We start from the raw sequence: 24,622 nt of genomic DNA on the forward strand, positions 1-24,622 counted from the left end.
TTTATTTTATTGTTTTACTGTTTTTAGTAATTTATTGTTTTTCATTGTTTTTATTTATACCTATTTGTGTATGATGTATTCTATTTTAATAACTGTACAGCACTTTGGTCAACTGAGGTTGTTTTTTAAATGTGCTCTATAAATAAACTTTGACTTGACTTGACTTGACTAAAATAACTTTATAATAAACTGTGTTGCCAAAATATACACACTCAAACCCATGAGTGCAAAAATGTCCCAATTGAAACCCTTTAAAACCACAAGTTTTGTCCCACAGCTGCTACAGCATAAAATGATGCATAATATTACATCATCAGGCTTTCAATCTAGAGCTCTGGCTTCAAAATTGTAGTTTTTACAATTTTCTTTGAGATTTGGACATTTTCTCATATTTGTAAAAACATGCTTTTTTCCTTCTTTTTTTTTTAAAGCATTTGGGTAGTTAAGTTATTTTAAATCTGACACTACACAAAATGCATCAAAATCATTAAAATGTTGTTGCTAATCGTTGACTATATCAGACTGTGAGAAAACCTCTGTCTAGCATTTAGTATAGGAAAAAAAAAATGAAATTTCTTTTTGTGTCTTTTTTTCCCATAAAAAACAATAGTGGCATCATGAAAACAAACTGACATTTAAAGGGTTAAAATTCTGAAAAAGCATGAATGTTTAGTAGTGTTGATTGGGACTGAAGTTGAAAGTAGAAAATATATTAATAAATATTTTAAAGCAAGTTTTTGCCACCAACATTGTTGTCCTCCGAGGACACCGGAGCAAGTTCTTTCAAGTGAGGTACAAAGGTTAATGTATTCCCACCTGCAGGCTGCAAAGTATTTGTCAATATCCGAACAGTATTCTACAAACACAGCTTTCTTTGGTAATATTAGGGCTGTTTCCACTGGGAGGCTGAATTTATACTGCTGGCTTTTGCTCCTCATTTTAAATTGAGATGACAGTGTTTTGTGGCATTGCCGCGGCGCTGAGAACTAAGCATTTTATGATAGTAAGAGTGCTATTCTATAGAGGCAACACTATAGAGTTGTAGAGAGCGTAGAGTGAGACCTTTTTGATATTACCACTTAGAGAGGCAATATCCTAACGGTCTCAGTGGCAATGAATACCTATCTGTCCTGTTGAAGTGTCCTAGAGCCAGATGCTGAAGTACGATTTCACTCCAGTCAGATACAATGATAATGACTAACAATGTACGTGCATTTAATTTAGTTCAAGTTTGTGATTCCACATAAATATGTGGGACTGTAAAACATAAGCATCACAACCTACACCATCCACTGTCAGAAATAGAAAGTAGATGGAAAAAAAATAGTTCCCTTTAGGAGAAAACAAACAGCAAAGCTCTATAAGAGCACGAAGGCATGAAGGAGAGGGAGAGGAGTTAGTCTCAAGTGACCTTTGACCTAGCCCTTACCCGCTCAATACCCCCAGAACCAAGTTTAGCACAAAGAAGGATCCGATGATGATTAAGGTGACAAAATACACCCAGGGCCACTTGTACCCTACTGCATCATTCACCTAGTTGAAGAGACGGAGGCAGGGAGGAGTGGGAACCAAGGAGGGGGCACAGAAGGAATGGATGGAAGGGAAAGGTAGGCAGAGAGGAGTAGAGAGGACAGTGATTGATAGAGCAGGGATGAAAGAAAGGAAGGAGCAATCAGGAATGTAAGGGGGAGGAAGGAGGAGGGGAAGAGGGAAGGGGTTAGATCCGTAGTGAAAGTTCCCAACAGATGGAACTGTTTGCTTCTGCAGGATCCCTGCTGAGATTATTGTGCATTCATGGTATTTGTCAGAGTCACTTAGTAGGCCACATGGCAACGTGTCTGACCGGCTATATTTAACATGGATTTGAAAAAAAATAAGACATGTATCAGTTGAGTGCATGTGAGGGAAGGTTACAACTTTAGTAACAGTTTGATTCACGTTAGTTCCACTCAGATCAGCTCATTTCAGGATGAATCACTGTGGAGGGAAGGTTTTTTAGTTAGACACTTCAACAGACTGTGCAGCAAGACTCCTGTGGATTGGACATCATTACTGTCCTCAAAACAAATGACTCTCTCTTGATCTCTTCACTCTTTCAAAACAAGTCATTTTGTAGTCATCAGTCTTTTTTTGTCTTGTAAAACACTGTGTAACTTGAAAGTGCTATATAAATAATTTATATTTTGTATTAATGTATTATTACTATTGTTATGGCTATTATAATTGTCATGATTATGATTCAATTATTTATATCTTGTAACTGTAATGCTTTTACGAACACATGATGTTCCCTATTCAGTGCAGCCTTCCATCCTAAAATTTCCATTTTTAATGCCATGTTTCCTCCAGACTTCACTCTGTCCTTAGAATAACCTTTTTTTTTTGCCTGTTGTGTTTTCCCTGTTGTGCAAGTTTTTTTAGGTTCCACCTCCACCGCTGACCTGAGGGGTGAATTATTAATACCCCAGTGTGTCCCTACAGGCCGGGTGGTGCTTGTACTAAAACAGCGTGACTTGCCAGAGCGGGGTAAAACAGCACCCAGCTCGCCTGCTGGAGCAGAATTTATTGAAAGAAAACATACACACATAGACACACACACCTGGCACGTGCCATTATATAAATATGCACCAGCTGCATTACACATTCAATGTATGCAAATGCATGCTAATCTGCTCACGAGACAAATGTAAAACAACACATGTATACACACAACCAGGACTGGGGCAGCTGTGGCTCAGTTGGTTGGCCCCTAACCGAAGGGTTGGTGGTTCGATCCCTGACCGTCACAGCCTACATGTCGAAGTATCCTTGAGCAAGATACTGAACCCCAAATTGCTCCTGATGCTGCGTTCATCGGTGTGTGAATGAATTCCCAATGGTGGCAGGTGGGACCGTTTAGGGTAGCCTCTGCCACCAGTATGAATGTGTGTGTGATTGGGTGAATGAGCGCAGTCTGTAGTGTAAAGCGCTTTGAGTGGTCGCAAAGCGACTAGAAAAGCGTTATATAAGTGCAGGTCCATTTACCATAAATGTTACCTGGGCGTGAGGAAGAGGATCCCTTAAAACTGCCTCTGGACTGAACCAAAACCACTAACTTCACAAGAAGAAAGTTGCTTGTGTATGTCATTAAACATGTGCTGGTCAAAAATAGAGATTTCAGCAAGTCTGGATGGTTTGTGTATGTGTGTGTGTGTGTCCACCTGTCCATCACAGACAGGTGGTGACGCCATGTGGCCCCTTGAGGTCAACTGACGTGAACATAACAGATAGACAGAGGGCTCGTCACTGCTTCTTCTGCATGTGTGTGTGTGTGTGTGTGAGGCGGAGTGCATCTGTGTGTTTCTCTCAGGCTTGTGACAAAAGGACTGATTGAGTGGAACAGAAAGGAGAGATTTTGCTCAGTTCAGTGATCCTCAGTTCATCTTTCCTCGACTGTGGACGGCTGTGAACTTTGCAAGACGTCTAGCTCGACTCTGACTGGTGGCAGGCTGGCGCGACACTGCTGTTATCACCTTCCTCTTCTTATTTGTCTTAACTTTTTTGTAAATAACTTGACTAACTTGACTGCTGACTTGCAAAACAATCTGCACATCAATTCTAATTCTTTAACTTTTTGTTAAATTAGCTGTATTTTTAGCTAATTTGACCACCTTTTGGCACTCTGTGAATCAGTAAACACAACAGGCAACTTCTGTATTAACCCCCTTTGCGTATAGTAAATGTCCTCACTTTAAATGGTTATGATAGGGATTACCATGATAAAGGCTGAATCGTGTTCAGTCTATAGCGTGAGATTCTGGATTTACACTGTAGTTGAATTACACAGCTTCAAAACTATTAAAATTAACTAAAATTACATATAAATATGTTGTATTAAGCGTAATATTTTTATACTTAAACAGATACGCATAAGGAAATGCAAAGTGAACTTGATCTAATAATAACAATAATAGTAATGACAATAAAAATACTAATAATAATGCACAATCTTTTTTGTATTTTAATTCCATTTAATTTCACTCTTCAGTGGTTCTCTGGATCCTTAACCCCACAACCTGCCAGCAGGTTTGAAGGGCATATTTTCTTGCCAAACTACCAAAAATGACACCATTTGTCATAGCCAGAAACTTTCAAAACAGAAATTATGATTGGATTTTCAAATTACAGCCGGTCCTTGAACGAATCATGTATGACGAATGTTTCTTGTCAGGAAAAATAACAAAATCCCAAAAAGCATGTTATAGAAATTCTGCGAAACTTTGATTAAACTGCAGGCTGTTGACACACAGCAGAGAGAAGACAAGTAGAAGTTCTAAGTAGAGATTGTAAAAATGTAAATAGTTCAATATATATAGCACTGGGCTCTTTAATTCCTAATATTGTAAAATACATTTTCAGAGAAATTCTACTTTTTTCCCCTGGTGTACGGCATTATAATTACCTTACGCAGCACAAAAAGACATTTTAGAGTTCTCCCTACTTCGCAGTGGTGATTTTGCTGTTTCCATGGAGGTGCAGGACTTAAATATTGCAGTGAAAAATGAGGCCACAGTGAGTAAAATGTAACAGGAGCAAGAAAAACTCCATGAAACTGCTTGGGGTTCAGAGGGCTAAATGTCTGGTCCAGGGAGTCTTGCTGCACGGTCATTTATCACATCTGAAAACCCTTCATACTGTACAGCCACATCACAAACAACACACATACGGACATTTGTACACACATGACAACAGCGCAACCTCTTACCCGCTCAACACCCCCAGAACGAGATTGAGAACGAAAAAGGAGCCGAAGATGACGAGAGAGACAAAATAGACCCATGGCAGCTCATAGCCCATAGCATCCTGCATCTGAGAGAGACAAGAGACATGGGAGAGAAGGAGACGGAGAGAAGAGGGGGGTTAACAGGGAGAGGGTTGGTGGGGTGGAGGATACAGGATAGATAAGTGGGGTGGAAGGAAGAAAGGGACGCGGACAATTGGAAAAATGTGGAAGAGAAAGGTTTGAGAATGAAGAAATGAATGAGAGGGGGCAGTAGAGGTCAAGGACAGAAAGTGTGTTAGAGAGGGAAACAAAGAGGGAAAAGATGACAGGCAGGAAACAAGAAAAAGAGCAGTGCATGTTAAAAAGAACAGTAGAAAGACCTGGCAGAGCAAGAGTGGCAGCATTGTATGGAAAAGTGTGTATATACAGCCTTTTGTCTGCCTGTTGGAGAGCAGGTGCTTGACGATCCACAATCAAGAACACGCTAAACACTAAACGGCTCTCAATGACAAACCTGAGCTCAAATGTGTGTTTACTCAGCTACACACTCACTTCAGGAAAGAATTCTTGGAAAGGTGGACAGGCCTTTATGGGAAACGCATTTATAAGCCGCAACTCTACATTTGTCCGTGTAAACCAATTATATTCTGTTCTAGGATTTACGGCATGTGACACAAAATAAATCTAAGTGGAATCAATAAAGATGTTGTTTCAGGAAATGCAGTTTCAGGGAGATATGCCACGCACTCATCTGGGTATTATAATAAGGATTGCTTGAACAGAAACGGATCGTTATTGATGTAAATGGGAGATGATGTGGACAAGGTCATGCCGCAGCTGTTTTAAGATCCAGGATTCAATAATAACAGAAATGTCACTTTATTAATGTGTATGTAAACAATTAATGAGTTTTTCAAAAGACAACATTGAGAAAAAAAATTAGGAGCAAAGTTGTGTTTCAGTTAATGAGCTGTCGCTTTAACATGGAGACATGTTGGACAGAGGGAGACAAAATAACGGAGAGGAGAGAGACGCAGGGCCGTTTGCTTCGACAGCAGCAGATGTTGGGTGTCATTAATCTATATTCCCCAAAGATGTGACACAGTGAAAACTACGGAAATGCTCTGCCCAAACGAAATAAAAAGGCTGGGTGTTGTCTAAATGTTTTTCCATAATCGTTTGCACTCCAAACAAATAGGTCCCATTCATTATAAAGAGAGCTGGCTACACAAGCATTCTCATAATAAGTGAATTGTACGATTTAACTGCTGTGTGTGCGTGAGTTTGTGTGTTTCTGTGTGTTGCAGCAGGATAGTTGCAGGAGGGGTGTAGAGCTAGTAAGCTCTCTGCTCCATGTGTATACATGCACTCAGAGACAAACAACTCGCACACGCACACACACACACACACACACACACACACACACACACACACAATGTATGTACAGTAAGATTACACACACACACACACACACATACACACAGATCAATTCTCACAGAAAAAAAAATTGATCACCTAACCAAAACTCACCTACTTAAAAAGTTTAGCATTATCTAATAATAACTATCTAATAATGCATTCATTCATACTTGAATACTGCTTGATAGTGAGCCTCAGCTTGTGCCTCTCATGTATTGTTATTATAATCACAGAGCTCAAAATCTTTCTCTGAAATTTAAATTACTGGTGAAAAGCTAAAATGTAATTTACCATGTTTTGAAGGCATTTACAAACTCTTCTATCCATCTGAAAATAAAAGAAATACTGTAACTCATTGCTTGATTGGCAATATGAACAACATATTGTATTATCAGGTAGGGCTGCTCGATCATGGCAAAACTCAGAATCATGATTATTTGGTTTTAAAATACTTGCCATTTTAAGAGTTCGATTTTCTTGAACTTTAAATATAATCAAAGTGAAAAACTCAACTGTTTTATGCTCCTTTATTGCCATGTGAAGCACATAGGCCACTTTTTGATTGAATTTCAAATTATTAAACAAATTGGTTTATTGCCTTGTGGTGCAGACACCACCATGGAATAAATCCTGCACAGTATTTGTCGTTAGACCTTCTTGGACTCCTAGAAACCAAAGTGTTTCCAAACAGCTGAATTGCTATTACCTTTGTTGTTGACCAAAGGCTCTCTTTCCATCATCTAAGCTCTAGCTAGCTAAACATGCCACAGCCTAGCTGGGAGTGAATTTGGTCTTTTAGGGAGTTAAAGAAATGATTGAGCTGGATTTATACTGTTAGACACAACAAAACAGGAGCATCATTGTGAAACAGAATGCAAAACAACAAACGCTTTATTTTGATTTTCTTATGCTCATAATCATAGGAAGCCAAAATCATAACTGGCAATATGTCCCTTTTAGCTGGCATATCTTTTTGGATTAGGAAATATAGTAATATAAATAAATATAGTAGACACTTCAATATGAAAAAAAAATGTTCTTAGTGCAGCTGACTGATTATTCTTTCACAGAAATGGACAGAAGAGTGTTTTAAAATCATGGAAAAATAAATACAGTCATAAATGCATTAAGTGTTGTTCAACAACCTTCTGAGATCACATCATTATTTAAATAGCAGAGAAATGAATGCTTCGCTCTGTGACCTGAATATAATCATAATACATTAGAAGTGCAAATTGGGGCTATCAGATAAATGGAAATTAGTACAATTTCACTCTGTTATAGCAGCTGATGCAGACATTCAGTGAAAAAGAACTGGTATTCATCTGTACCACGTGAGTGCTTTGCAGTAGTGAGACAGACATCAGTGTGCAGACATATAAAGAACCTAGGACACAGGATAGAGGACACAGGGCAGTAGATTAGCTCTGTGTGTTTGAGATAACACACAGGTACATGTTACTGGAATTTAAAGCAACTACAATAAGTTTTAAACTGGTTATGAAGCAGTCCCAATTTAATACTGATTCCTCTGTGAGACAAATAAGAAAATGAGACCATCAGTGAGGGCATTGGCTGTTTCTATATAATGTTTCCTATATGTGATTAAGGGATGGGCCAGACGAAATGATTTACAGCGCTCAGAGCCTATGTTTAAATTCCCAGGCAAAGTTTGACAGTGAGTAGTATGGGAACCAGTTGAAAGGAAGCATATTTTGTGGTTATGTCTGATATTGGAGGAGGATCAGCAAACAGATAAGAAAATAATTGTCCCATGAACAAAAAAAAAAGAAGCTAAAAGTGATTGAGCACCAGCGAAACACGAGTCAACCTTGGAAGGTCGTTCAACAGATGGAGAGAATTACAGGATTTAAAAGGATTAATAACTTCCCTTCTTCCAAGACAGGTGTGTAAAATGCCTATTTTATTTATTATTGATTTTACAAAGCCACGGATAGATACATTACATAATCTCTATGCATCCTGAAAACAGCTGTGTTGAAAAGCGAAAAAATGTATCCCTTTCTCATTTTCTTTTCACTTGTTTCCAAAACAAATGTATGCTAGCCAGATTAAGGGTTACTTGGTTATTTGGTTTGCTTATGAAACAAACTAGACTAAATACAAAACAAACCAAAAGCATCAATTTGGACAAACCAAATGGACTTAGAGCGTCCTAAGACACAAAATTAAACTTCCTTGTAGTTTAGGTTGGAGCTTCATGACTTTTGAGTCCTTACCACTTATTACCAGAACAACAACAATATCATAATCTGTGTGTAAGGCCATACCTCCTGGTCTAAATCAAATGCTTTCTCTAGAGGGCACATGTGGGAGTTTGATCGAACCTTCCTGAGCATTGATTAACAGCACGGACTAATCTATTGGTTTATTTAGCTGGCCAGGGCCGCTGCATGCTTCTGGCTATTTACTGAGGAAGGGATAGTTTTTGTGTGTTCATACGCCTCAATGGCTGTATGTGTGTGTGTGTGTGTGTGTGTGTGTGTGTGTGTGTGTGTGTTTTCACTTGACACTTGAATAAAGCATCGGGATTCTACACACGTTCCAAATGAATCGGCCTTCAATTACACAGTGTATTGTCTGCATCGATTTAGCCTGAGATATGAGCTAACACACTCACACACACACACACAGACAATATGTGTGTGTGTGTGTGTGTGTGTGTGTGTGTGTCTTTCTTTGAGCAATCTTTGTGTGCATACCTGCCTTTCTGAGACAAGTGTTTGTGTTGTTGCTTTATAGTCTTTTTTTCAAAAGCACTCATGTGGTACTGATACAGATATAATACAGTAGCTACACACACCGAGCAGTGTGGCGCTCTCACAAACACACACACACACAAACACACACACACACACACACACACACACACACACACAGAGACACTGTTGTGGTGTCCGGCTCACCCAGTACAGCACGTCCGTCCAGCCCTCCATGGTTATACACTGGAACACTGTCAGCATGGCGAAGGCAAAGTTGTCAAAGTTGGTGATGCCGTCGTTTGGGCCCTCCCATCCCATTTTGCACTCTGTCCCATTGTTTTTACAGTGTCGACCATAAGCTCCGTCAGGTGCACATGGTGCCGGCTTTTCCTCCGCATATGTGCCTGTGACAAAAGATAGGAAGAAAATATAGATTGTTAGATTGTGTTGTTTCCATCTAAAAATGATCCAGAATCAGAACGGATACGAATATAATTAATTTGTTAAATCGTTTTTATAAATTGTTATCATAGGCTGCCAGAGCTGAACTGAGGATTGGATGTGTCTCTTACTGGTATTCCTGGAGTGTTGTAATTCATATCCACGGTAGTGTTTTAATGCACGCTAACTTAAACCTTTGACTTTTTATAAAATATATCTTCTAACACAGTTGTTCATCTTTTGTTCCAGTGATTTCGTGGGAGTTTCATGCCCATCAACCTTTGGAAGTGCTCCAACTATAAGTCACCTTACACTCCTTAGGCAGAAAATTACTTTTACTTCAAGGAGAAGTAAAATAACTCATTCTTTGCGATTCAACTACAATTTCAGTACATCTATCTAAAAGAGAGGTATATCATTTACTTCTGCTAGGAGTCTCTCAATCGAAACAATAACAAAAGAGAGTTTGGTGACGTGGTGAGGTAGCATGGGATCGTGGGAGTTGTTGTCTTCACTACCACTGCCCCCATAGCTTCTCCCAGAGTTTTTACTGTGAGCCAAATTATCCCTACAAATCTCAAAAACCTGATTATAACTGGTAAACAGTGGATAAAGCAGTTTCAAGTTCAAAATCAGTGTTTCTGCAGTGGTGTTCGGCAAAGACAGGACATCCCAGAGGGGCTGCAAGCATCCGCTCATGTTTGACCACTTTGTGTCTCTGATAACTTAATATTTAGGCGTCCAATGACAAACATAAGTCATCAAAACAACCCAAAAAACCTAAAAAGTGTATTGTAAAAACGTGTTTTAACACTGTATTAAAAGTCATTTTTGACGCATGCACAAAGGCGATATGATGCCACTGACAGGCAAGCAAATTAAATGTACCTTCATTACCTTGAATAAAGTGTCAAAATTGTTAAAAACATTTGGGCTGATGTGCGTGCACAACTGAAAATATATAACATAGGCCTAGTTGATTTAATGTAGAAAAGTTAAAGATCATATCTTTAACAAGAAGGTTAAAAAGGACACATTGAATTTAGCAGCCATAAAGAAGTGTTTTTCTAATTATACAAAACAAGCTCTTGAGAGTGATGTATATGATAACAGGGTTTTCCACCAGCACTTACCCAGTGCAAAGCTAATGTCTCTCAAGGGACGTATAACATCACCATAACAACACTCAAGTCCATTTATACCTAAAGGCCTTTACTGAAAATTATTTCAATCATTTATGGCAGCTGCTGTTTCAATTACGGCCCAAATTATTCATACTCAGAAACGTAAATGATGGTTTAAATAATTAATGGGGGTTATCACTTAAACAGTTTAAGGTATGTGCTCTATTTTCTTGCTGCCTTGTGAGCTGGTAGGTGCTGTCAGAGATTTATGCAGTTTTATATTCATTGAAAAGTTGTGTGTGGTATGTTTTTCACCTGTGTGTCCATCTCTGGAGTAGAAGTGTGACTTTATGCTCACTGAGGCGTGCTTTCACACACAGTTGAATACATGCTTCAGAATTTATCTGAGCATTGAGGTGCAGTATGTGAGCGTATGTGTTTGATCATGCATGTTCGTATTTGCATCTGTGCATCGGTGCGCACTCGTCTAAATATTCTCTCCCCCTAAGAGCATGTGTGTGTGTGTGTGTGAGTGTGTACCTGAATGCTCGTGACTGCAGGTCTTGTGCATCTTGCCCATGAAGAGCTCCAGGCCGATGATGGCATAGATGATGATGACGAAGAGGACCAGCAGGGCGATATGGAGCAGAGGAACCATGGCTTTGATTATGGAGTTCAACACTACCTGTAAACCTGCAGCACACAGACAGAGGAATTGCTGAGAACACAAAGGGTGGAAAGAAAATTAGGGAGAAAAAGTCTTGAAACTGGTGCTTTTTGCTCATATAAAAGCATTGGTAGTGTATCATATTGCAGAATAGCTGCAGTAAAATAACCATATAAGCAATGAAACTGGCACTTTAATATTCTTTCTGCATGTGATCATCCACTCAGAGAGAGAACCTTCCTGAGAAAAAAATGCAAAACGTGGTAGTTTCAAAACAGAACTTGTTTGATACAGCTTTTCAGTTAATTTACTGAATGATTTGATGGACAAACACTCTTATACTATATGCTAATAACTCACAAAAACTGTGATAGGACTATATTCTGTTGAGGAGGTTTATTAGCAGGAACGAAAGTACACACATCATCAGATTACCAGACACCAGAAATTTTCTGCCCATTTTCAGGTTCACACTTGTATTTTGTGTTTCTGCTAGAAATAGTTTGCATGTTTTAATGTTCAAAAAACATTATTTTTCTCTTACTGTCTTTCTGAATATGCCTGTATTAAGTCTCTGTCTAAAATGCTCAGTTTTAGCGCCTGTCTCTTCAAGACCCCCTACAGAAAGAAGATAAGAAAAATATTGCAAACCTTTGCAATGATAGTTCTCAAGCTGTGGATGGAGATACTCAAAGGGGTTGTCAGTATATTCTAATAGGCCAGCATGTGCCATAGGAAGAGGAGCCAAATCTAAATGGCTCATTGAATCCAATGTTCCCTGAACTAAGCGACCCACAAAAAAAAACTGAGTGGGTTGTCTTATTTCACAGTTCCAGATACCTAAATGTGTCCACAAAATCACTGAAAAAGTAAGTTTTTCCATAATATGCCCCCTTTAATTTCAACTTGATTAAAAATAAACAGTTCAGCTAGATTTTTATTTTTTTCTTTAACTATTGACTTAAATCTATGTATGCAAAAATCCACCATCTATGAATTGTGGATGCTGCATACTATAACAACGAAGGCCTAAATGTATCTTTAAATAAAGAAAAGTGAAGAATATCATGCAGAACTGAAAATTTTCATCAAAAAAGACTGTTGTGCAATTATTCACAGATACTTTAGTGAAGTAGAAGCTACTGCAAACCACAGTAGGTGGCATCAATGACTGAGTAATACTTTTTGGTTCTGGTATCTGTTGATTAGATTACATAACCCAGTACCTGCCGCCCCTATCATTTGTAAAAATAGGTATGTTTATGAAATCAAGGACATATACCAATCTAACCAAAACAACCCAGTTCATTAAGATTTCATTATTTTTGTATCTTTCACAGCACATAAGCAGCAGTGCCACTGGAAGTCTTTTAAAAGACAAGTCTGTCAGTCAGTGCGCTAATCAGCTAGCAAACATGCAGCTGATCAGTTGCCATGATACTGATTCAACACAGTCCAGTGATGCTGGACAGAGTTCGGTCTAAATATTGTGCACTGCAGCACTTGTGCTTTTAAACCAAACGAGAGTGTGGGATGTACACTAGCATGCTGCACATTTGCCTGCTGTTGTAATCACAAGAGCTATGACACACAACCACACACACACACACACACACACACACACACAGGTGCACACACTCGCACAGCCTTCATCCATGCTATCCGATCCTTTCCTGTCTTCTGGCCTGTTGGATTATTGATTTCTGCAGTCACTAACACAGACAGGCTGACAGACAACTCATCTACTGCTCGTACTGTCTGAGTATCTGACAAGAGGACAAGAGGACTCTTTGTGTGAGCATGTGTATGTGTGTGAATTTATGTGTCACCGTGTGTGTGTGTGTGGCGTCGAAACAGCATTATCAGCTCCAATCTGCGGTTCATTTCTCCCCCACCTCAACCAATCACCATTCCCACCTGATCCTCAATGTCGTTTTTCTACTCTTTTTCTATTCTGTCTTTCTTTTTGTTCTCTCTTTCTTTGTTCCGCGGCTCTCAGTACTTACTGGGTACTCCAGAGACCAGTCTGAGGGGTCTGAGTACTCTGAATGCCCTCAGAGCCTTGACATCGAAGCCCGCCGCCTTCCCTCCAATAGGAGTGCCCCCGTCCCCCTTGGTGGCCTGCTCCAAGATCGCACTGAATAACCTGCAAGACAGAAAGAAATGACTTCAATAAGCATCATCGTCAGGTTGACATCCCATTTCCACATACTAGAGAATATCTGAGAAAGAGGAAGGCAATAAAAGAGATAGAGACATGCAGGGATATTTTATAGAGTGATGAATATCTGCAGTGGTTGTCATTATTGCCTTGTTTTATTTCCTCTGTTTCCACTCTCGTCAATACTAAACTGAACAATCTACACCATCTTTATCATAATCTATAAAACAGTCAAACTGTTGTAAATTTAAACATCAACCTAAACTGGGAGCAACATTTTTAAAAGCAAAGTGAATGATGGAGACGTCTGCTATTTTCACAATCAAATGTGCTTCCTGGAGAAAACACAACAGTAGAAAATAAAACAGCTTAATTAGTTAGCTCTACGGCACAACAATAGAAAGTGTTTCATCTGTTCCCTCTGTCTTTCACAGATAAGGAAATGTGAGACACTCGGCTTTAATGATTTGACAGTCGGCTCAGCGGAACACTGTGCATGTCTGGAGTGAAGAGAGGTGTCTCCAAAATGTGTTTATAAGTGAGTGTGTGCTTATAGCGCTGGCAGATTCAATGTAACACACATTTACATCCTGCCATGTGATGTCATACAACCTTCCCGTCCCTCGCCGCTGTAATATAGCTGTACTCAAAGCAGGTAATAATTATGTAAATGATCATCCACTATAAAAGAGCCAAATGTTTTTTTTTTATGTTGTTGCTTTTTTATTACTTTTTAGCTTCTATGAAATTATTTACAGACACGTCTTTGGGTAAGAGTGGCTACCCCAAGCTCAAATATATGCTCACCATATGGTCAAAAGTATGTGGACACTTCTGCACATATGCACTAGTTATGAGGTTATGAGATGAATAATGGGAAATGAAAGAAGGAGAAGGAGAAGGAGAAGCATCAGCTGCTCATGTGGCTGAGTGGGACCAAAACCCTTCAAAATGAATGATGCTCAAATGAGGATTTTTGCTTATTGCTTATTGCTGGAAGCAGTATCAGCCAATATTGATCACTGATCACTCATCACAGGGTTTATTTGTGGCCCTTGTTTATTGAGTAGCATTATTTATTGACAATTTCACTGGCCAAATGGAATTCTACTTCTGTCTTCCATCATCCAATAAAATTGCCATTCATAGATGTATAATAAAGAAATATCCTAAACAAATAAATAAAATCACATCCTTTGCCCTTTGATCAAGTTAACAAATTAGGTAAACTACGTGGTCGCCCATAAAGTTGTAATAAAATATATTTTTTTAACCTCTTTCCGTGAAATGATTGTGACAATGTGATTTATTCTTAACAGATTAAATGCATATCTTCTCAAAACTTAACCAATCTCTTCCAAACATATTACAATGAAAATGAAACAACAATAAAAAGAGGAATGTGTCTGAAAATAAAATTATTCCGACTTTGTGGGCGACTGTGCATATTTCTTTAACAAACAAACATTCCAATAATGATAATAAGGAAATAAATCTACTCTGAGGCAAATTTATCTTTCTTCAATGTCCCATTGTTTACACTGAATCTTCTATCGTCGCTGAAACAAACAAAAGCATATGGCTAATTATTATACAGAAAGACATAATCAGACCTTCCCTGTGTGTGGTAGGACTTTTAATTGAACAATTCGTCCTTTAAAACACACCTGACAACTTGCAAGTTTATCAGACATCTGGTAGAACAGAGTGGTGAAGCCATTTCACCTGCACATAGACAAATTGTCTTCTGATCTTACTTTATTGAGATCTATTTAGAACGAATACTGGCCAATAAAGATCGGTGGTCAATCAATCAGAGCAGCCTTATTTGAAATATTTGTGGAAAGCCATCCAAGAGAAGTGAAGGCTGTTATAGCAGCAGATGAAAGCCCATGATTCAGTCACAATAGGGTTTAATATTCAAGTGTCCACACACTTTTGACCATATATTAAACAGGACATGGAAAAAATAGAAATACACAATGATGCAAATCTAATCTTCAATAAAAGGGTTAAACATGTTTTTTGTGCTGTTGCCTTTTGTTGGCTATTATCCTCAATGAAATTATTTACAGACATCTCTTTAGATGTCAGTGGCTTGAATTTATGTTCGTCCGGCTGAGCTTATCACTCTCGCCTCTCTCTGTCTCTCGGAGATCCTTTAGAAATCACCATACAATACCATTTTCCAGCTAGCGCGGCTCAAAGGCCAGTCAGCGGCGTTAGTCATGGAGAATTATCAATTAGCACAGATGAAATGGCCACTTGAAAAGACCTCTCAAAACATATCGGCCTCTCTCTCTCCCTCTCCCTCTTTCTCTCTCTCGGCCTCTCTATTTCGCACTACCTCCCTCTCAATTTGATTCACTCTCTCTCTCCTTTGAAACAGAGTATGAAAAGCACGTCAAGGATCTGCAGTTTTGCACCACCAGCATTTCGCCCAGCATGTTTTGCCGTGGTGGGGTGTTAAATGATAATTAGAGCCTTTGAGTGTAGCACCACATAATGGCTTGTGTACATCCACAGCTAAAGATAGCAGAAGCTGTGTACATTCATAAAGATAACACCGCTTGTGTGGTTTCATAGTAGCACAAACATCACTTATCCAGTGATTATAAATTCACTACAGGCCCAGAACTAAGTGGGTTGATTATCAATTAATCTATTGATTTTTTTTGCTAACCTATTTCTAGTCTCATTAAGTAGTGAATATCTTCCAATAGCCTAAGGTTATGTTTTTTTAAATGATAAGAAGGGTGTAGGGTGTGCACATCCAAAGTGATTCACAGTTGCTGGATCAAGAAAAGAAATTGCCTGACGAAGATCTTTGTTAGATGGAAACATTGCACAATTTAGAATTATGGGAGCTTTTGACTCAGTGTGTGGATCTTTTTCTCAGTTTGATCCTTTGTTTTAAAATGCCCGTTTATCCCAAAGACATTAAAGACATCTTTTATTGATTTTTTTGTTTGTTAAGTAACTAATTGAATCATTTACTGGAGGTTTCAGCACTATTTTTCATTAATTATATGCAAAAGTTTTTCCTGAAGGCTTAACTCTCTTCTCTGGCTGTGAAATGCATCCTAACATGATGCATACTACATGCTTAGTGTTGCTTTGAGGCAAATTAAAATGATTAAATATTTAATATTTAATTTTCATGATATATGTGAGCTCCTATTTTGCTCTTAACTGTATGTTAACGCCACTCACCATCATTTGGAATTATTTTATCCAATAGTTGAATATTTAAACTGTCTGTCCTGCAGTCCACCATTGGACAGTGTGAAGAGCCGCATTGCATTTTGGGGGAGTTGAGTAGTAATTGAGAAATCTGAGCCCTTCTTGCGTATACAAAATCCACATACTATACAACTAAAAACGCACTACACAATTTTATGTCCAACTGTTATGAATGGTATGTTAGTATATGATTTAGGCACAGCTTCTGTTTTTTGTGATTATCCTCCAGCTATTTGTACTGTCAATACTTACAAAGTAGAACTGAGATACAGTGAACAAAAAGGGGCAATGACAGGAATAAAAGGAGAAATATACAGAGAGAGTAAAGAGAAGTGATGGAGAGGTGAAGAAGGAGAGCTACGTAAAGTAAAGCAGAGGATAGAGAGAGCGTCTATATAGTACCTTCATATTGTTCTCTCTCTGTCTCTCTCTCTCACACACACACACACACACGCACACAAATGCACGCACACAGCCTGCTAGCTCACTGAACCTTCACTAATAAACTCTTAGGTATGTGTCAGTTAAAGTGTGGACTCTTGCATCTGTGTGTATGTGCAAGTGTACATGTGTGTGTGCATGTAAGCGTGCCTGTGTGTGTGTGTGTGTGTGTGTGAAAGAGTGTGTGTGCCTCCAAGGCTGCTCAGCACCAGGTACAAGCTCTTTCACCCATATGGTGAATATTCCAGAGGGAGCGAACTTTGTCACATCTCATCTACACACACACACTGACAGGCAAACACACACACACACACACACACACACACACACACACACACACACACGCACACACTCACACACTCACACACAGGCAGGCTGGCTGGCAGTTGGGCACATACAGGCACAAAGACAATCAGTCATTCATGCACACTCAGAGATACAGTGCTGTCACAGCTAAACATTTCCTGGATCTGTGTGTCCTCATCCAGTGTGTGAAATGGAGGAAGTGCGTGTGTTAGTGTTTCACAACTTTACTAATGGACTTTTTCCCTTTTCTGTGTAATTTGTCCCTTAAATGTGTAATGATGAATTGCTATATATAAATGACATGATGATAATGACAACTTATATAGGGTTGGGATTCGAAAACCTGATGTCTCTGAGTTTATTATTCCTTTTATTAATGGCAGAAGTTTTTTTTTGACAGTTACGCATTGCATAACAATGATGGCAAAACCATTTAAGTGACCAATGCCGTCATTTTTCTCTTGAATACAGTCTCTGGTCAAGGTCAAAATTTCAAACAGTTGGTGAAGGTGAAAGGACTACTTGCTAACTTCAAAGGAGTAAGTGTCCTTAATCAGCCATGTGAGCGAAACATAGTTAAAGGTTTTATATTTTAAAAACTCACTCAAAAGGCTCAAAATACTGCCCCTCTTTATATGGGATTTTATATTGTGCTTTTTAATGAGATTTTTATGAAAAATTGATCATTTATTTTTAACAAATTCCATTCCACGTGTCTTTGCGCCTCAAAATTAATAAAAAAGTGTATCACTAGACAAAAAAGAAGGACAAATACACCAAATGGTCCAGTAAAAAGATTTTGGTGCACATCATTTTAAACATGATACATGCTCCAGAGCACATACACAGAAAACATATTAATCTCTCAGTGATCACCGACCCTCCTTAAGTGTCCTTGAGCAAGACACTAAATCCTGCCAATTCCGGAGCTGCAGCAGGTATCTGACCTTCTGACCTGACTATGGCAGTGCTGTTGTTGTAGGATCAATAGAGTTTCATTGCACAATAAATGATGCTGCGTAACATAAAAGCCATAATTGAAATAGAGAAAGAGAGAGAAATAGAGAGAGAGAGCCAGACAGAGAGGGTAGATAACAGCATAAGAGTGGTAAAGGTTGTGTTTATGCCAGGGGCGCTGGCACCATGATGCCAGCCGATGGGGATGGTGTGTGTGTGTGTGTGTGTGTGTGTGTGTGTGTGTGTGTATCTTTGGGGTGAAGCCAACCATGTTCAGTTAGTGATGGCTAATGTGAGTGAACACTTGACTGGCGATGAACAAGACTCACTGAGTGTGTGTGTGTGTGTGTGTGTGTGTGTGTGTGTGCATTCACAGAGCCTTCCTTCAGGCTGTGGGGTACTTTCTTGTTGCGGTCTCTCTTGTGCACACACACATACATATATACACACACACACACGCTCAATTAGACCATTTTTATGGCATTAATGTAACTGTCAGGTCCACTGACTATTGTGCCATTACCCCCACACAACACTGTACACAAAGCACAGCTGGCAGGCAGGGCATGCACACACACACACACACACACACACAGGCACAGAGGGTTTAGCAGATGGGCTATGTTGCTGAGTTGCAGATAAAGAAAAACAGAGCAAAGCTTTGCTATCAGCATCTAACAAGCTAATCAGTTTAGCCTTCACCAATACACTGTAGGCCAAAGTTTACTGCGGCTTTAATACAGATTTACTGTGAAGAAAGATTGTTTTATGGCAGTACTTTAAAAAGCGATTGTGCATTGTAGTATTTTAATAGTAAAATCACATATTAATACCACATATAAAGAGTAAGTATTATTCCAGGACTCAAAACATATTTTCCTTCAGCAGCCTCTCTGAAAATCTGCACTGTGTGCCAGCAGATGTATGGAATCAGTATTACGGTATCATTTTATGGTTGGGAGAGAAAATAAATCATTAAAAAAGCTTACGTGAATACATGTAAGTGTAGTAGCTTTCTTGTCTTTACTACAGCAATCAAAAGGTGTTCATGATCTTAATTTTGAAAGAGGCTAACACTACGAATACCTCTGGCATTAGCCGGAGGCTGCCAATAGTCTTGGCTGTAGTTTCATTTGTTGACAGTAATTATACCAAGGTACTATGATTAAATTGCCAATGATGTGCTGATGTTAAAAATGTGTCAGGTAGTGCTTTTACAAATCCTGGAAAGAGATTGCAACTATCTGTGATTTCCCTCTATAAAATCACGTAGATTCACTTGGAATAACAATAACAAATAAAGCATTTCAAAGCTTTGATCTTACTCTGTGTTTCTGTCCACTCACCCTACGACTACGATGATGAAGTCGAGCAGATTCCAGCCGTTCCTCAGGTAGGCGTTGGGGTGGAAGAGCAGGCCGTAGGCTATTACCTTTAAGAATGCCTCCACCGTGAAAATGATGAGGAACAGATACTCCACACGCTCCTGTAGAGACACACAAAAAGACAGGTCCATATGTTTGTCTGAGCAGCAGCATTGCACAGAGACTGACAGACAACAAGCAGTAGAGACAGATAAAAGACAGTAGATGAAAGGGAGAGGAGATTATAGAAAGGCCGCTGGTCACATGAGAGTGGAAACTATTAACAGGTTATTGAGACACAGCAATTGAATGAAAGAGCACCATATATACATTCAAAATTCTTAAATCAAAGTGTGCAGTAGATCTTTCTTTTTGATAGGTAACTAAAATATACATACATGTATTCATAATTATGACATTAATTTATGCCCGTGTCAACACTAAAGACCCAGTATGTGATTTGTGAGTACCAACTGTGCTGGTTGCTTACTCCTTTGAGTTTATCAGCCAGAATAAGATGTTCTGTTACTGTTTATGTGGCTTCTGGAGTGTGTGTGTGTGTGTGTGTGTGTGTGTGTGTGTGTGTGTGTGTGCGTGTGCGTGTGTTGGATTATTTATGTGTGAACATGTATTTGTCTAACTTGTAATCATGTACACAATCAAAGCATTTGGATTATTTAATCAAAGCGGCTCTCTTCCTGTCCTAAGAGGCTGCCATCTGAAGGCAAGAATGCATCCGTGTGTGTGTGTGTGTGTGTGTGTGTGTGTGTGCATGCATTCACAAATGCATACACACACAAGCCCCTTTTCTACTACAGTGCTTCTCAGAGATTGTTGTCATAGTGATGACCCCTGCCCAAATGGGTCCTGGGAAATGTCCTGAAATGTCCTTGAGACAGAGCAAGGAATTATGTAACTTTTTGACCGTCATAAACTTAAAAACAATTCACCATCCACCTAATCATTCGTCATATCTGCTTTCTATTGTTTGTCAAGTTTGTAACCAAAATTGAATCAAGGCAGAAGCGTAAAACTGTCAAGCTTCTGTGTTACCAAAACAAAAAATATTCTATATTTAGAAGTATTCACAGTCCCTTTGAAGTACATCATTTCTCCGAATATAAAAATATATTTGGCTCTGTCCATCAATCTATCCATCCATCTCAGTCCCTGCTCCTCCTCCTGTTCCCACTGTTTTCCCATGGACATTGACTCACAGAGGGCCAGAGGTTTGGGACAGAAGGCCAGCCAGGTCTCTCTAGACTCCAAGCCCCATCCCTGGGAAGAACCAGCTGAACCTGAAGCTGAAGAGACGAAGACTCTGTATGTGGCCGTGTTTACCAAAATAGCTTCACAAGCTGATACAGTTAGCAGGAAAATAATCACTCCAAAACAATTGTAGTGTGGCAGACCTATATATAACTGGGGACCTGTCCAAGAATAAGTCAATAAGTCAAAAATGTCAAACCTAAAGGCATAAGAGAATGTCCTTTATAGTCCAAAATATCTAAAAAGTAGAATGGCACCAAGTCCAGTGGTGCATTCACATGCTCCTCATATGTCCCGTTTCCTGAGTTGGAAAGCCGTTCTTCCATCTGTGTTGTGTTCTTGAGCTTTAAGTCGTAATGTGAAAACAACAAAGATGCAACAAAGACTGTTTAATCACTCAAATATTTAAAAACAACAAACATGTTGATAGCTGTGTCCAGTATTTGCATGACATCAAAAACAAAAGGAAATGCATGAGGTGAAATTAAAATGTGTACCAAACTTTTGGATTGAATGAATGATCTTTATTTTCGACTATATACTGTTCATCTTGAAAATCAAATTTCATCCAATTTTCTTGTCATAATTAAAACCGAAAAAAGGAATAGGTTGAAGCACATGGCTTATTTTTGCCTATCCTATGCAATCCTATACTGTTTGATGACTTTGAGTTGTTGTTCCCAGTCAAAAGCTATTTTTTCACTTTTTCTGACACCACATGAGTGCAGCACAAATGTGAAAAATAATTTGTGCACCTGTACCGTGATTCGGGCCGACTCGAAAGATTTTACGGGGTCTACCTTGTACCTTGGCCCATAATACACTCTTCCAACAAGTTTCATAAGAATCAGGCCAGACATTTTCCAATAATCCTGCTGACAAATAGAAAAATAAACCATGCTGGAATCATGACCTCTTTGATGGAGGTAAAAAAAAAAGAAGGAAAAAAAAAAGGTGTATCTAGTTTATATTCTTTAAGATGCTGTTTGTTGACTATTTATCATGGAGTTAAACCCATTCAAATGTGTTTTACTCAAATGATCTGTATTTAACAGAGAGTAAAATCGTGTTGTTAAAGTTAAAAGAGCATGTTAGTGTTGGATACGCTCATGTACACAGTGGCTGCTTTTAAGACTTGCTGTTAATGCTCATGTGAGTCTAAAGTGGGTCCAGCTAAACAAACAACTTCCTCAGCATGGAGAAAGCCTGTGTCAAACTACCAGGAGGCCACTCACATACACACACAAACTGGGCCATGGGAATCAGTCATCGTGTAGCCACAGTTTCAACATGACAGCTGTGGTTTTACTGTCACATTTGTAACTTCTTAGAACTGAGGGTTATAAAGGTGTTTATTTAATTTAGAGTTTCAGAGCACTACCTCCTCAGCAGCTGACATCTCATTCCAACTTCTAGATATTGATAAAAGAGTCATGCTTTTGATTTTTGTGTTCTTAATGATGTGATTATCATACACTCTGTGATTTGGAAGTGTTTTTCCCACACTTAGAAATGCTCAAGAAGCTTGACGGCGAAGGGAATGACATGAATTATAATATCGAGGATTTGCACAGTTTGAAAGACAGACAACTTGAAAGGCAAGTTGATTTTTAGGCCAGGGATTCTGCACCTGAATGGGCTGCTCAGAAAGCCGTCTTAAACTTGTTTTGCTTCTTGTCTCTGTCGCTCTAACCTCCTCTCATTTCAATTCAAGTCCATCCAAGTATCCGGCTTAAAGATAAAGATCAAGATTTTCACATTAAATACCTGTCTTCTTTTTCTATCTGTGTGTGTGTGTGTGTGTGTGTGTGTGTCAGTTTCAGAGCCTGGATGAGGGTTTTTTTTATATATTCACCGTTGGTACTGCACACCCTCCACCACACAGTATTAGCAGTCTATGCGGAAGTAATTAATCTAAAAAATGCACACACACATTCACACTTATCCTCCCTCTCAAATACACAAAAGCTCTCCATCACTCTCTCTCTCAAACACACACACACCCAGGCTGTGTATCTGCCGGTGACAGGCAGACAGTGCGGCGCTCAGAAGAATAAAACAGAGAAAAACATCTGGTAGGGACAGTTCAGCCTGACACAAACACACACACAAACACACAATTCTCTGCCTCCTTTCCTTCCGTTCATACAGACCCATAAAGGGCAAAATCCATAAGGGCCACGGCTAATCTGGTTAGTGACTGGAAAGAAATGAGAGAGAAAAGATGAGAGAGAAGAGGAGGATGGATGAGAGAGAGAGAGGGGAAGAGAGACAGACTAAAGAGACAGAAGAAGGCAGACAGAATGACAGAAAGGTGAGTATGTGGGAGCAATAATTCAGTTAGCTGTGATAGGTCAACCAAACTGCCTATCCATCAACTAGGCCAATCAGATTATGGTATCGACATTCTACCATACAGCGGACAATGTTTCCATTCGCCATGACCTTCTGTGTATTTGTATGTGCTGCAAGACAGGATTAGCCACTGAGCTGTTTGGGGAAAAAGCCACAGAACCACAAAGAGTTTTTTAAAAACCTAAAAAATATTCAATTTATCCAGTTCATTTCACTTTGTGAATTTAGCCTAATAGCCATGTAAACAGAAGGAAGCCAAACTAGAATCTAAATTTTTCCTGCTTAGACAGGAAACACTTCTATACGGTAATGCATTGCCAAAACCCAGCAATGAGTTTAAGAAACCACATGGAGACTAAGTACAAGAGTGTGGAGTTGTGCACATTGATAGTGTACATCCTATTGACTAATTGACTTGCGGCTAATGATGCAAATGTGGTAAATGAGAAGAAGAGGCAATTTTAGTAAAGTGACTGTAAGACAAACTGATTGAAAACACACACACATACAGATGAAAATAATTGTGGTTTATTATCATTATGCCCTTATTCCTGTCTGTAATAAATACGTCATACTCAGCAAGATAATTGCTAGATCTGGGAAAACAGGGACATGGCAAAAAAAAAGTCAGACAAAACAAGAAATATGAGTAATCAGATAATTATAGACTTTTAACAAACTCCAAAGTTACTCAAACTTATTTGGAGGAGAGAACAAAGTATTTTTCCTGTGCAATGATGGATTATTATGATAATTTTGAACAAATTAAGGGGTTTTTATAAGCTGGCCTGACTGTTGACTGGTTTACAACATATTTGTCTGCTGATGTTTCTCATCCTGTTGGACTTTGCTAGTCTGGTAATTACAGTTTAATAACTGAACATTACAAATATCAAAATAAGACTGTTATGAAAAGGAATTATTAGATAAATAAGATGAGTTCTGTACCTAAGTTATAGGCTCAAAACCTTCATCATCCTTTTCTGCTCTCTCTGAGTTCTTTTCAGTGTGAGGCATCAGGGCGCTCCTGCCAAAAGGAGAGGAGCATAGAGTGGAAAAACAAGATGCTTGGCAAAAGTTGCAAGAACGCTCCACTCTATTGCAAACAATTACAAAAAGCCACCACAGGTTGCTAAAAAGCACCCGGGGGTGAACTAAAGTTAAACATCAGCCCATGAGACAGAAGTAGATCTGTTAGGGCGCTTTCACAACCCAAAGTTTAGTCTTTTTTTGACGTAATCAAAAACCAATTACAGGAAATAAACCAAAACACAGCAGATTGCAGGTTACCTGCACAGGCATGAAAAGAGGCAACATGACCTGGAGAAGACGGACTCGGACTTCTGCTGAAGTCTGATGTTTGCTTGACATCTGGGCTGAAGAACACATG

General features: G+C 39.0%; 1 protein-coding gene across 1 annotated transcript in view; it reads right to left on the reverse strand.

Moving 5' to 3' along the window:
• Positions 1-24,622, reverse strand: part of cacna1c (calcium channel, voltage-dependent, L type, alpha 1C subunit) — a 226,639-nt gene that overhangs the window by 71,105 nt on the left and 130,912 nt on the right. Inside the window, exons 4-8 of the mRNA XM_059325882.1 lie at positions 19,591-19,730; positions 13,143-13,282; positions 11,010-11,162; positions 9,109-9,308; positions 4,745-4,848 (exon numbers count right to left, since the gene is read on the reverse strand). Of these exons, the coding sequence (XP_059181865.1) occupies positions 4,745-4,848; positions 9,109-9,308; positions 11,010-11,162; positions 13,143-13,282; positions 19,591-19,730 (737 nt within the window). The remainder of the gene's footprint in view (positions 1-4,744; positions 4,849-9,108; positions 9,309-11,009; positions 11,163-13,142; positions 13,283-19,590; positions 19,731-24,622) is intronic.

This window comes from Centropristis striata, chromosome 22 (genome assembly GCF_030273125.1).
Source record: "Centropristis striata isolate RG_2023a ecotype Rhode Island chromosome 22, C.striata_1.0, whole genome shotgun sequence".
In the NCBI taxonomy this organism is placed as follows: domain Eukaryota; kingdom Metazoa; phylum Chordata; class Actinopteri; order Perciformes; family Serranidae; genus Centropristis; species Centropristis striata.